This window comes from Corapipo altera, unplaced genomic scaffold (genome assembly GCF_003945725.1).
Source record: "Corapipo altera isolate COAL_440 unplaced genomic scaffold, ASM394572v1 79, whole genome shotgun sequence".
Classification (NCBI taxonomy): Eukaryota; Metazoa; Chordata; class Aves; order Passeriformes; family Pipridae; genus Corapipo; species Corapipo altera.
The window spans coordinates 5,205,092-5,220,504 of NW_020884927.1; the positions used below are offsets into that span (position 1 = coordinate 5,205,092).

At 37.5% G+C, this 15,413-nt stretch overlaps 1 protein-coding gene across 5 annotated transcripts in view; it reads right to left on the reverse strand.

Annotated features, from left to right (window-relative positions):
* Positions 1-15,413, reverse strand: part of KCNT2 (potassium sodium-activated channel subfamily T member 2) — a 119,081-nt gene that overhangs the window by 14,931 nt on the left and 88,737 nt on the right. For 3 of the 5 annotated variants that reach the window (XM_027658500.1, XM_027658499.1, XM_027658498.1), the window contains 3 exons: positions 15,043-15,215; positions 10,993-11,127; positions 3,624-3,735 (listed from right to left, as the gene is read on the reverse strand). In XM_027658500.1, the coding sequence (XP_027514301.1) occupies positions 3,624-3,735; positions 10,993-11,127; positions 15,043-15,215 (420 nt within the window). Of the gene's footprint in view, positions 1-3,623; positions 3,736-10,992; positions 11,128-13,020; positions 13,093-15,042; positions 15,216-15,413 lie in introns of all 5 variants that reach the window. The other 2 variants (XM_027658496.1, XM_027658497.1) reach the window with 1 other exon arrangement.

The following is a 15,413-nucleotide window of genomic DNA, read 5'->3' on the forward strand; positions in this document are numbered from 1 at the left end:
TGCTTTCAATAACTTGTTAGCATGTGCTTCCTCTATTTAATTTAAAGTTAATTAATTATTTTCTTTGGGGTTTGCATATTGTCAGAATAACAGAGAATATCTAAGGTCAAGTTCATACGCTTTTCAGGTTTTTTCCCTCTTTCCTACCTCCGTTTATATTTGTGCCAAATCTTTTTTATGGTTCTTTATCATGCTTTTATATTTTTACTGTTCTAAAATACCTATTTCTTCATAACAGTAAATTCTGTCATATCAATAACAAATTACCAGCCCCAAACTAATGTGAAACCCTGTCTCAACCACTCTGACAGCGGATGAAAGAGATCTAGGGCCCATCTCTGATACAGGCAGTAATATGGGAGCGGCCATGAGAGGCTGTAACTGTTGTGTAACAACAATGCAAAGTTGCTCCAGTGAACATACAAGAATTGGGGGGCAGTGTTGGTCATACAAGAACATACAAAGGTGACAGAGGTAGTGGCTTCTTACAGGGAACAGTCAGTGCACTTGGTTTTGGTTCTATCCTAACCTTTTGTAAAGAACAGATTCATTTCCTGTTGTTGATCTAGAGCAATTTCCTAAAACCCCCTCAGTTCAACAGCCAAATGTGTATGCTAATGGTTTGTAAAGTTATAGAATTGCAGCTGATGTAAGTCATTAGAGATCCATGTAAAATAAGACACCAATTAAGAGGTACCAATCTGTTTTTATAAATCACATGTCATTATTGCTTGCTGTTACTTAATGTTAATTCAAATCTGCTTAATACCTGAACAATATTAAAAACCAAAAATGGAGAGGGCATGTCCTGTCCTTAACTGAAGGTCAAAAAGCAGCCTGGCTTTGTGTATATCACTGCAAATATACTGGGCCATCCCAGATAGATTTCTGCTCACCTAGCATCTATATGCTTATCCCTGTGGAAGATACAAAATTACAGTATTGGTTTAATTAGAAGATATAGGAGCTTGTACTTATTTCAAAATGATGACTTGAAGGTTTAAAATTTTTATCCTTCAGTTAACACCCACAATATTTACTAGGAAAAAAAAATCATACAAAACTAAAGTGGGAATCTTATCCCAAACATTATAAATCTTTTCTTTCAAGGAAGAGGGAGTGGTTACCTCACTTGTTTTCTTATCTAAGACAAATGGAGAACATAGATTTTAATAGATGTTAATTAAATAATTATAATTTTAAACCATAGGTTTTCCTTTTCTCTGTTGTAAAAGGGCTGCTGCTTTCTCCTGTGTCAGTGCTGAGTTTACTGGCGGATTTATTTATCTCAAAAATGAGGAAAGTTGCAGCTGCAACAGCAGATGGACAACTGATTTGTGTATCTTTCTTCTGCAGCCCACTGGGTTGAAAAGCCAATTTTGCAAATGTGTTTCAGTGCTACCTCAAGGCAACTTTCCTGACGTTTTCAGTCTTTCTGAAAATGAGGCGCTTAATGCAAAAATAACAAGCAACTATACATTTCACTGCATTAGATAATTTTTACTGGAGTTTTTAATTGCCTTTCATTTTGCATGAGGGAATTCTGAAACATCAAATCAACTACAACACCACCTGTGAAGTTCTTCCTGCAAATGTTAAGATGAAATTACAGGGAAATATCAACAGCAGGCAACTGCAACAGCAATGAAGAAAATGTTCTTTCTTTAAGGTAATTTATCTACCTCTATTTCAGCAGAACATAATTTGGATAGGAAGTTCATTAACTGTTCAGCTTCACTATATTCACAACTTTACACTTGTACAATAAATTAATAAATATAGGGAAGAGTTTAAAATATTTTTAATTATTTCCAGAACCTCTGCTGGAAAAAATAGAGGAGCCTATGTAAAGCAAAAAAGAATTGAGTCAAATATCCTGTTTTCACTGCATTGAAGTAGACAGGCCACAGTCCAGAGAGTATTCCAGAAGCAACTGAAATTAATTAAGAGAATATGTTAAAAAATTATTTAAAAAACCCTGTAGGTCATAGTACACCAAGGAATTGAGTTAGGTGGGAACAGTCTTGAAGGCACCATCCAGGTGTTGGCACTTGTTGCCCTGAATAAATTGGCAACGCATGATTCCAGCCAGTTTCAGCTTATCCTTCCTGAATTTACCATTGAGGGAGGGAGTGCTAAAATCGAGAAGCCACAGGTGCAAACCTTAATGTATAGTGGGAGTGGCATAATACAAATAAAGCTGTGCCTCCTGCTGCAAACAGCTCCTCTCTTTGCTTAACAACTTTTGTCTGGCTCCCTCACAGTTCTCCATGTTATGCGCTTGTCAGAATACCACCCAAATAAGATTGAGCCTTCATGCTATTACAGGCAAAGGTCAACAAATCACAAAAGATCACCCAGATATTTACATCTTGTGGCCGATATGTAAGCATGACAGTCAACTGAGTAACTTATCCCATCTCATCTACACAGGCTGAATTTTTGCAGAATTTGATTCCTCTGTAAGAAACTGGACTGTGAAGGTAACTTTCTAGAAAAGGCTTGTTTCCATTAAGTAAAAATTAACTCCATGAATATTATACAATAAATAGTTAACTATATGAAATCCCCAGAATCTAGGAAATTTATTGTACAGCTAGAAAATGGAAATTATATCTTAATTCTGTATGATGGTAATGATTTTAGCATGAATTCAAATTTGCCAAAATATGTAAGATATCTGAGGTGCGGAGATTTGGAGGCTACACAAGAGAACCTAGCAGTAAGATAGATAGATAGATAGCAAGGGGAAAAAGAGATGACTGGAGTGAAAGATTTCTGTCTTTGAAGACTATCTCAGTGATATTACTTGTCGTACTCTCATAAACTCAGAAAATGGCCAGAAAGATCATGAAGGTGATACTGTAAGTTTTGTGCAGTGCAGAGGTGTGTAGGTCAGATCACCAGTGAAGATCTGTGGAAAAGAGGGTTGTCCTTAAGTTTACCAGCTTAAACAGATGCACAGTATTACTTCATATGCTCCATCTAATGTTTTAGCAATAGTGTTTTGAACAAGCATATTAAATTTATCTCCCCATAGCCTTCCTGTTCCATAGCTCACAAATGCCAATGTATGCATGTCAGTGCATAGAATATGAATGTTTTATATAGTGATTAATTGGTGTCACTATCCTTACTGGCACTAGGACTGTCCTTTGACAGAGAACAATTGCTGTTCTCAAACTGTCACAGCAGCACCAAATATCTCATACAGATACAGGGTAATGCATACAGAAGATAAAGTTTTAGTGCCTTTAAAGTGATGTGGAATAAAAAACTATAATAAAAGCTGTATGTTTTAAGTGTTTAGTTAATGAAAAGATGTTTCATGTTAATTGCCTGCATCAGCCCGTTGGAAAACCATATTACCTCTGAATATTCAACTATCCAAAAATACTCACTTTTCCTTGAGATTGGTTGGTTGATTAATATTACATTGTAAAGTAATGGAAATCACATCACACTTCATTCTTAAATAAGGGTAGTTTTGAAAAAAATGATCTTTTACAGTGGCTCTCTACAACCATAAAATCATTTCACTGTTTCTACTTGTTTTGAAATAATTGTTACAAAATCAGAAAAACATTTAAATTGGGGGTAGGAGTGAAGACAAATCTCCTTACCTTTTCTAATTTTGATAGAGCAAGAGAATAGCAGTCTTTGGCTCTGAACTGCATGAATCTCATGTTGGCTGGGTGAGTTAATTCTGTGATAATGCTTAGGCTTGAGAACAACCTGTATTTTAAAAGAATGTAACAGTTATACCTCTAATTATAACAATTCACAAATGTAAGGCTCTACATAATGCTACAGCTTGTGCTCATGTCCATGTTTTTAATGAAGTCCCTGAAACCTCTGGTGGGTTGTGGCACAGTGAGATGCTGGTACAATAGCAGAGGAGACTACAAAACATTCTCTGTAGAATTCACAAAGAAACACATATTCAAATGGTTAACTGCTAGAAAGAAACCACTTAATTTCATTGCCAGAGGTTTTATTTAATGATTTCTAAAATGACACAAATCTGTATGAAACAACAGGAAATGCAAGGTTATATAGCCTTCACTTAGTGCCTGGTTGCATGTAAACTGCTACTGGTTTATATACTCTTTCCATTTGATTTCTTTGCTTGAGTCCTGTTTGTATGCTGTGACTAGAGACTGAGCAACACAGATGAAAACTGACACTTGTGGGAGTGGCTGAGAAAATGTATGCTTATGTATACCTGTGTTCTCACTTTGAAATATTTACATATACAAAATATTAAACATTAACACCAATTCAGGCTTCTAGTAACAAAAAGCAGTGAAGAAAGTTTAACTGTGGTCTGGCTGAATTACACAGGTTTTCAAGAAGCAGACCAAAGAGCCCCTCCTCTGCATTCAGGGCTCTAAGAACTAGGAAGAAAATCATAGTTTATGCTATGTAAATACTAAACAATTTGGAATAGAACTCAGATTATAATCTGAGTATTTCCTCAAAAATGTCAGATAATAAGATGTGTATTTGTAATCTCTTCTGCTGATCCTGAGAGTACTTAGCTACACATGGTGATAGATAGTTGTAGTACTAATTGTATCTTTAATGTGGCTTCTGTTTCGGTTTCCTTGAAAGCTGAATTATTAAATAAGTTAGTGTCAAATGGGATTTAATGTACCTTTTCGCAAGTGTTTAGTCTTTTTTCCTCAGTTTTGTAGGGAGAAACTTCACTTAACTGGCAGCTCAAGCAGAGCCTAAATGTAGTGAAAGACATATCAAGACTATCTGCCAGTACGTGTTGGGGTCATATTACTGTAATACAGTGTCCTAGGTCTGTTGATGCCAAAATGTAGCCTGGTAGTGACCATGTGATCCCCAACGTGTTCTGAGCGTGGGTTCATATGATGGCAGAGCCACTTGCCATTCTTATGTCAGCAGTGACTGTGTCCCTGGGAATGACCAGCTCAGCCCAGCTGCCCTGCCAGGCCTCATCAGCAGAGCAGGGGGTGGAGCTCCCTGAGCTAATCCAGCCCTCTGATTCTTATCCACTGCTGGTGGTCCAGGCTGGCAGTGATGACATGAATGAAAGAAGTACCAGGCTAATTAAAAAGGACTTCAAGGCACTGGGTCAATTAGTTAATGGGACAGGAGCACAAGTGCTGTTCGCCTCAGTTCCGGCAGTAGCAGGGATGAATGAGGAGAGGAGTAGGAATACTCATCAATAGGTTGCTAAAGGATTGGTGCCACCGGCAGAATTTTGGTTTTTTTGACCATGGGGCAAATTCTGTGGTACCCATCCTGCTAGAGTCAGATGGGCTTCATCTATCTAGCAAGGGCAGAAGGACTCTAGCCCATAAGTTGGCAGGGCTGATCAAGAGGGCTTTAAACTAGGTTTGATGAGGGAAGGGATTTGAATCCAGGCTCTCCAGAGATGAGCCTAAGGGTGGAAAGCCTGAGTTAGAAGTGAAATCAGCAGCCCAGCTGAAGTGCATGTACACCAATGCACACAGCATGAGTAACAAACAAGAGGAGCTGGAAGCCACTGTTGCCGTGGGATTTAGGTGCTGAAAAAATCTCCGGAGCAGTTAATTAGGGGTGAGATAAGAAAGGGTTTTATTTGCCAAGGCTAAGATGTTACCAGACGCGCGCGTACCCCTGTGCCCGAGAGGTTACATTTTATAACATCATCCATCCAATCCCAGATGTATCCACCCTGTGGCCTTTCCTCTGGACCGCCCCGGGGTCCACCCCCTGAAAATGAGTCTGGGGTGCATTTCGGGACCCTCCATTCATCCCATCTTCATCATCATCAGAGCACAAAGGGTACATAGTTATCTAATTCTTGACTTCATTCTGTGGTTTAGGCCCAGATATGCTGTTCTGTCAACTGTCTAGGCCTAACCTTGACAAAAGACTAAACATTTCTATTGGATTCAGGAGTAGGGTTGATATGGGGAGCATAGAATGGGGTAAGAGGGTTAAGGAATGTGTAAACAAGGGTGCTACAGGGAAAAGGGAAAGGAACAAGGGCAAAGAAGAGAGGGTTTCTACTTTCACTGCTTATAAAACTTACAAGTCTTACAAATATTAAAAGAAATAAAAAAACATTAGGGGCTTAAGGCATCACCATCGTGCAGCAGGAAAGCTGTGATGTAGTGACCATCACAGAAATGTGGTGGGATGACTCGTGTGACTGGAGTGCTGCTATGGGTGGCTACAAGCTCTTCAGAAGGGACAGCCAAGGTAGGAGAGGTTGAGGGGTGGTTCTGTATTTTAGAGAGTCTCTTGAATCTGTAGAACTTGAAACCAGTAAGGATAAGACTGAGTGCCTCTGGATTAAAAATCAAGGGGAAGGTCAACAAGGCTGACATCCCAATGGGAGTATATTTGATATCTTTATTGATGATCTGGATGAGGAGATCAAGTCCACCATTAACAAATTTGCAGATGACACCAAGTTAAGGGGGCATGTTGATCTGCTGGAAGGCAGGAGGGCTCTGCAGAGGGACCTGGACAAGTTGGAGAGATGGTCTGATTCCAACGGGATGAGGTTCAACAAGACCAAGTACCAGGTCCTGCACTTTGGCCACAACAACCCCCTGCAGCACCACAGCCTGGGGACAGAGTGGCTGGAGAGCAGCCAGGCAGAAAGGGCCTTGGGAGTTTGGATTGACAGGAAGCTGAACATGAGCCAGCAGTGTGCCCAGGTGGCCAAGGCCAATGGCATCCTGGCCTGGATCAGGAACAGTGTGGCAGCAGGACCAGGGGAGTGATTCTTCCCCTGTACTCAGCACTGCTGAGGCCACACCTGGAGTGGTGTGTCCAGTTCTGGGCCCCTCAGTTCAGGAAGGATATTGAGGGGCTGGAGCAGGTCCAGAGAAGAGCAACAAGGCTGGTGAAGGGACTGGAGCACAAGTCCTATGAGGAGAGGCTGAGGGAGCTGGGGTTCTTCAGCCTTGAGAAAAGGAGGCTCAGGGGAGACCTCATCACTCTCTACAGCTGCCTGACAGGAGGTTGTAGGCAGGTGGGGGGGTTGGTCTCTTCTCCCAGGCAACCAGCAGTAGGACAAGAGGGCATGATCTTAAGCTCTGCCAGGGGAAGTTTAGGTTGGATATTAGGAAGAAATTTTTTATGGAGAGAATAATCAGACATTGGAATGGGCTGCCCACGGAGGGGGTGAAGTCACCGTCCCTGGAGGTTTTTAAGATGAGACTGGATGTGCCACTTGGTGCCATGGTCTGGTAACCACGGCGGTGTTGGATCAAGGGTTGGACTTGATGATCTTGCAGGTCTTTTCCAACCCGGCTGATTCTATGATTCTGTGAAATGTTAAATGTGATCACATAAGGCAAAATGGACTTGGCAAACTAGGTGAGAACATAGATTGCTTAACAATGACCATTTGTGTGCACTGTTGTTGGAAAGGCGTTTCAGGAATTTCTGTACCTTTGTACTATTATACAGTCTACTTATGTCCTACTAAAGATTAAGTACTAAGGGATGGAGCCTACATGCATGGATTAAAGTGATGATAACCAAACCCTTGAGATGCAACTTTGATACATCTTCACTTGTATGCTGTGTGTTATAAAAACCTGCCAGTGCTCATGAAAGTATCACACTTGTAGGTATGGACTTGGACTTTTTAAGTAGCTTAAGAAATGTATTCAAATTCAGAGGAAGGAGAATAATTTTCCTCTGCATTGATTCTGTACCATGCAGTATTGAATTACTTAAGCTTCTGCTGGCTGGATGTTTTCTTGTATTGCTGTATTAAAGGTCATGCATTTGTATTTGAAAACTAACAATAACATTCAGAACTAAGAGTAACAGGAAATTAAAAGCTGATCTAATGATAAAATATACAAAACTTACAGGAAAAAAAAATGCAGGTTGCTAGGTTTCCATTAAAGATGGGTTCAGTTTATCACCAAGATATGAAAACTGATTTATACTAGGAAATCAGTTTCAGAACTGGTATTGGTAAAATTCATATTTTACTTACGAGTGCCTTCTAGCTGAATTAGGGGAAATTACTCTCCAGGTTAGTCTGGGACAGATTGCCTCTTGCCCTGGCTGCAAGGCACACTGCCTGCAAGCTTTCAGCACTGGAGCAGGCTACTTCTGTGCAAAGATCCCTCTCTTCCATCCCATTCTAGTAAGAAAGGACTGGATGGGGCAGAGAATGCCCTCATCAGCCTGATGGAAGGCATGGGTTGCTGTCAAACATGTATTTGAAAATCAGACAAGCAAGAGATACATTTAGTTCTTTACTGAACCAAAATGGTAAACCAAGAAAACAATGTAATGCCATCATAATGTCTCAGTTAGTTTATCTCTAAACTGGTGCTGACAGCTAGATACCAGCCAAACAACTGACTTGTTAGGTGTACAGCAGTCAAAAGCTTCTTGCAGAATTTCAAACAGAGCCTTCAAGACATTAGCTAGTAAACTTTAAAACAGGGCCTCCCAAACACCACCATTTAAAGCTTTTAATTATTAGAGCAAGAGTAGATATAAACACTCCTTCTAGTACAGACCTACTGAGGTGGACTCGGAACTGTCTCAACTCAATGACTGACTTTTCATTTTAAAAAGGGAAAAGCATCTTAAGGCATAGTCCAAGAGTATTAATTTCTTCTTTCATTTTTAAACTGTGGTAACTTTTTCTTTCCCATCCAAAGGATTAAAGATTTCCTTTCTTAGTCAGTGTGCCCATTTGAGTCACACTTCTTTATGCCTTTTAACTATAATTAAGTCAGGTAAGCTAGTGTTGTCACAGTTTTAATTGGTATGGGACAGCTTCTAGCCTTAAAAGTGCTCATAACCCTGTCCTTATAAAGAATTCATCTGTCTTCTAAGGCAGGGGAGCAGGACACACTCTTCTGGCAAAGCAGGATTATAATTTATGTAAATCAAGCAATAATGTCAGAACAGATATATGAGAACTGCCAGCATAGGCCAAACAGTACTGCAGCTCACTCACATCACTGTTTCAGGCCTGAGTAGATGAGTGAGGGTTAGATTAGCCTGTGTCCTCTGAATGATTTCACTTGGTGAGACTTAAGTGGAATCTTCACCGTGATATCTTCGAGAACAGCATATATTAACTCCTGTGGTTTAAAATCCTTCTTTAACACTACAGTTTGTGTTAAGTGCTGTTGCTCTCCACCATGTTTAGTCTCTTCTTCATTAGTTTTTTATATTATTAGCTATCATTAAGTCGTGAAAAAGCTTTAAATATATTTTAAAGGTAATTTACAAAACTATATACCTTAGTGTAATGAATGTAGTTTATTCTGTAGAAAAGGTAAATGTCACTACCTTATGCCTCTTCCCAAAGGTTATTTATTTCTATGTTTTTACATAATATAAAAATGCAGTGTAATTATTGTACATGTTCTAGGGAAAAAAAAATGTATACAATACATTCTTTGTGAAAGTTTACAGAGTTTTATGAAAAAGTATTGCTAAGCCTTAAACCAAGCTATTTATTATGGTTTATTTTGACTGTGAATAGTACCATGCAGTCTGATACTGAACCAGATATGTGGCTTGTACATGAGTTAAAGCTGCCATCTAGTTGCAAGCTTTGTGCAAGACAACTGAAGGAGTATATAGTAAGATCTAGTTCGATACCTATGGTATGTAGTTTCCTACTATGATCTTTTACAAAGTAGAACACAGCTACGGGAAAAACCAACTGGTACTTTGCAAGTTTTATTTTTGATTCTACTCATTTTTCTGTTTTATATTTGGGGGAAAACTGCATTTCTGAAAAAGCAATGTATGTGAAAAACCTCAGTGAGACAACCTCGCACAGCAGGTTAAAAGTAGACCTGAGTGATGCACAGATTAAGTTTGATTATGGTTTCAAACCCAAATTTAATCAGTGTGATTATTAAACACACACACTTGTGCTAGTATCGGGTACCAATTCAAAAACCCAAAGATACCAAAAGACAGAAATAAAGTTTCTTGTGCAACAGATTTTGCTTCTTTTGAGCCAATGTAGAAAAGCTAACATTTAACTGCATTCTCACAGAGCTGCATTTACAAAAAAAAACTCAGCTGAAATACCTGTATTTTAATGAGCTCAGTTTTCTAAGGCACAGATTCAAAAGACTTTTACTATGCATCTCTCTCCAGTTTTATTTGGAAGCCATGACACAGAAAAGACATAATTGCAATAAAAGCAATACTGAATGATACTCAATCCCCAAGGGAAAGACTTAATTTTTTTCCAGTTTTTATTAAAATGAACACTAGGATGTGCTAAGCCCCAAATCGAGGAAGCATTTGACTGGGTAGTGTGTTTTGTTTTGGTGTTTTTGTTAAGCAAATAATACTTTTCACAGTTCAAAGAGACATGCATCTTTTCACACTTGTTGAACAAAGATACTTAACACAAAGGCTATAATGAGGAGATGCTCTAAAGGAACAGGTTTAGCTTTTCATCGGTCTCCTCAGCCTCTTTACTAGACTGATCGTTTTATTCCTTCGTGGCCCTTAGCATGTTGTTGTCATATCTAGTGTTCCCTATATGTGCCTTAAAACCTAATTTTCAAAACTAAAAATTCAAAATGTGAACACTTATTACTAACTTCATAATGATGCATTGCTTACCTTGTAGTATTAGAGGGATCTGCTTTTCATACTGGTTGTAGCATTATTGTGAAAGACTGGTGCACTGTGGAAAAATTTCTCAACTACCTTTTGCCCTAAGTCTTCAAGAGTAGCTTGGTTTGCCTTCCTGTAAACCTGACAGTTAACTTTTAAAATGATCATCTGGTTCTGGGATGCAAAGAGTTTCATCTCAGGTTTCAGGAGAATACCTCAGGATTCTTAGTATATTGCTGAACAAGATAGGAAAAAGTCTGTCCGTGTAAGAAACAAATTCATTTAACGGAAAATTCAGCAGAAGAAAAAAGAATAATTTCTTATCTCAGCACAAAAGGCATCAAGTATTTCACAGTAATGAGGATGTAAAGATAGGTTGCAAAAATGCCTTACCTAAAGAGTGTTTGAACATTTACAATAGTCTTGGCATCCGCCATGTAGTCTTCTTCAGCACTCATTGTACTTTCTTTGTCCACCACCACCATATTAGCTGCAAAGGTGACCCCACATCTTAATAAGTCATCTAGGCTTTTATGAGGAGAAAGAGGGGGAAAAAGAAACAAGCAACTTAAATATGGAACACTTAAAAGATTGGTGATGGTTGGCATTTGCAGATCAGCTCAGTCCCCTTCATTTCCATGTACATATCATAACTTCTAATATAATCTATATTAAGTAAAACATCTCAATTACTTGACAGAATACAGAATCTACTTTTGTAGATTGTTACAGTCCCTCTCTTTGCTAAATGATAAATTTATTTCTTTTTTTTTTTTTTAAATAAGCCTTTAAAGGTTACTGTGGAAGACAATATACTGCAACAGCTTGCTCCATGACAATTACTTTTGACAATAAAAAGACCCAAATAAATGCTCTGGGTTGCTCTTTCCCACAAGTTTATTGCAGTTTCAAAATGTTACTAAGAGTTCTACCAGGGCATCTGAGACATTCATCTTTTAGGTTAACCTAAGAGTTGGAGTGTTCTCATGATGCTTTTAGGAGCGGTTGTGGATCAGAAGTAACTTTACAGGCTGCTGGACAATGTTTCTATGAAGCCTGATCACAGAACACACTCACAGACAACTGAGTTATGGTTCTCATCATGCCTTGTAGCTTTGTTTCCAAAATAAAGCATGTTTCAGCTGTTTTAACAATAATATTTTCCAGAGACCCCAAGCATTCCTTGGCAAGTTTAGAAAGGACTTTTCTGTAACAATACAGACTCCAGGAAGCTAGCAAAATTTAAGTAAGTGAAATAAGAAAGGGTGAATTTCATAGTTTCCAGGGGAAAACGGAAAACTAAATTTCTGCATCATTCTGTTTACTTATAAGGTGGAGCTGTTTTGACATCATAATTACTTCTTATTAGGTAATATTACAATATTAACTAAGTCTTAATTGTTGTTTTTTTTCTTTTCCAAATTGTCCAATTTTTCTTTTCAGTAATGATCTTCTTAGGTTCCTAAATTTATGTAACGTTGTAAATTATTTTTGAAAATTTGAGTAAGGAAAACTAGAAATATGTGGTGCTTTTTAACATCTTGTTTTGGAAGAATATATATAATTGTTTTTGAAACTGTGCAATATCACTGATGGTTGACTACAAGAAAAGAAAGGTTGATTTTATATACAAGTAGAACTCCAAGCTTTTTCTGAGTAATTTGTATTTCTGCTTTTTCAGACTTTCAGTTGATCCTTGAAAATAGCAGTATATATTGAAATTTCAATGCCAAGTTTATAGAAAAACTGGATTCTGTTAATTCAAGAGAACAAGTAAGTTTTTTGATCTCTCCAAGGGGAATTAATATTATAGGCTTGTATCGCCAATTTGGTATTTGCTGTGCTGTGAAGCAATTTTTTAAATTTACACTCTACACACAGGGGTTTACTAAAATACTCATGAGTCCTTCCTCTTCTGTTTCTGACTGATTTTTCCATTAAATCAATGTTGCTAAACCTATATGTAAACATATTAGTAGAGGTGAAGACAGAAATGTAGGAGTAAGTGATATTTTAAGTGGTGGAAAATGAAAACTGTTGGACACATTCATGACTGTTTACATTCTGTAGCTATCTTTTCAAAACCTGAGTCAATAAATTCAAACCATTTATAACTCAGTACAGAATAACACTGGAAAAAGAGCTATAATCTGCTCATTTAAAGGGACATATTAATGCACCTGAATAAGTGTTAATCTTATGTTTTAAAGATATTAACTTGTGGTCCCTGTCACACTTTTCACCAATGATACCCTTTATAAATCAGAAATTTGAAACCCCAAATTATAGCACACAGACACAAACCATGCATGCAAAAAGATCATCTTTAACTACAACACAGATTGAAACATGCAATCACGATACACACAACAAACCACTGAGAACTACAATGTTAAGTTTTCTAACAGTTATTTCACCTACTTGTCGATAGAGCCCACCATGTAGTAAACCATTGGAAACCAACAGATTGCATCCAGAAAATGCATATCTGGCCTAAGCAGCAGATGGGATTACAAAATGAAACACAGTATCACAACACCAGCATCTCTTCTAAAATATTTCAATCAACTGGTAGCTTTCTTTAAAACAAATAACTTCTTTAAACTTTGACATTATAATATCGCTTTAAGCAGGAGAAAGGTTTGTAGATAGCTATGAAGTAACTATCTTATATTAATATACAGAAGTAACACTCTTATATTAATAAATGCACCTCTAAAATCAGCAATCTTATGGCACAGGATAATTCCAAGTGTAAGAATGAATGACTGATGTCAAGGACACACTACCAAGTTATACTCCAATGCATGTCTTAGGAGTACTTAAAACAAGCAGCAACAATTCTTAATTAAAATGTGAAGTGGAAATCAAATCACCATTAGAGTTTTGCGACACCTACTCCATTCAAGCCAATGAGACAATATTAGATGAAACTTAATTTTTAAAATGGAATGTGAAAACTAAGATACTATATTTTATTGCATGGTTTCTTTAATCATAACTTTTACTGTGTTTCCTCTTACAATACCAAGAAACATTGGAAATCTTAGAACGCATATGATGTATAGGTATCAGAATAGGCATACTGTGATAAATAGCCTTGATAAGCAGAGAAAACAGGAATATAATAAGGCATAGATATGTTCATTGGAGGTGATTGAATTCCCAAGTCCAACGAAGTAAATTAAAAAATTCCAATTGACTTGAATGGCAGCCTGAGTTCTACCTCCTTTCAGAGGAGTCACTGCAAATGCTGCTTAGAGAGACACAACACTAAGGGTATTGGTTTAATTAGTAAGTATAGTTTATGCTAATCAAAAGTTGTTTTAGCCATAAAATGTCACAAAAGCATTAAAATGTGTAAACTCAGGCACTCTGCTGGCAAAAAGAGCAAGCACTAGAGGGCATCGTGTGCTCACGGCTTCAGTCTGACATTGCAAACAAAGTGATTTAGCCTCATTTAGGCTTCTACCAACTTATGTAATTCACTGTATGCCATAGTATGAACATAAACCTTCTGTTTTGCAAACACAGGTGACTGAAGAGCTGCCTGAGGGAAAGTGGGACACTTCACAGCAAGCCTTTGTAGAAAAAAAATAATCCCTTAGCCTGGAACATATCTATACAAAGGGATGTGTCAGCCCTGGAATCACAGCTTACAAGATGTTTTGGCTGCTGTCCTTTCTTAGAGTCATAGCTTGTTCTAATTTTCTGTATACATCTGACCTCCATTTTTGTGTCTTTCAAATTGTGATTTTAAGTACTTGAGCAGTACCAAAGTGTGGGAAAAAAAAAAAGTTTCATTGTCAGATTATACATGTACCAGTCTTGACAGAGTAGAATTTGTCTGAAATTTTAAACAGCTAATGCAAGAAAGGCTAAAAATTCCAGTGATCCCCAGACAGATATAGTAGTAACAACTATATTGCAGGTTTTAATTTCCTTCCATGATTTTATATAATTGTAGACAAAGTGTGTCTGTGGGTGTTCTCCTGGCTTAAATAACTGTTTATCTTTGAGTCTAGAATTATTAAAAGTATACCTAGCTGGTTCAAGCCAGTAAGTGCATTGTGTTAAGTAGGTTAATGCAATTATGTAGCTGTGAAACTGTTACACAGTTTGCTTTTTACAGTGTTTATGAAGTTATTTTGATTTTAAAAGTAGTATTCACATTATTTGGGGTATTTTTAAGAAAAACTTAGCTGAAACATTAGCTGTGAAGAATAACAAAATTTAAATTTACTATGGCCATTTACAGTCAGTAAAAGGTCAATTTTGTATATGACAGTGAACATAGGGTATTATTTTTGTTGGTAACTTTCCTCAAAGATAAATGTGCCATAATATTCTTGATTTTAAGTCGGCCGTATGAAAAGTGGTCATCTATTGAAGTAATGGTAAAATGAGTTTAAAACTTATCAAAGAAAAAGAAAATCTACGTACGGGTTATCCAGGAGTAACACAATGGGGTTCAGTTCTTTCTTTGGTCGGTAATAAGCTCTGAGTGGAACAATAAAGTTATATAAGCCATTGCCAGCAGTTTCTGCTGCAACTATAATCAATTTATTTTTGAATCCATAGGCTTTGGCATCTTCATAGTAGTTATGTTGGCATCCCTAAAATCAAAATAAGAAACAAGTTCAGTGGATGTGAATATTGTACCAGATGACCTGATACAGACCTGGTTAGACATAAATAAACACTTGATGATGAAAAGGAGGAGAAAAAGAAAACAGAGCTCAGCAAGTGCTGAACAAACCTCATCCCTAAGCAGAAAGCAAGAATTTGTGTCTGCTCAGATGCCAGAGACAAAT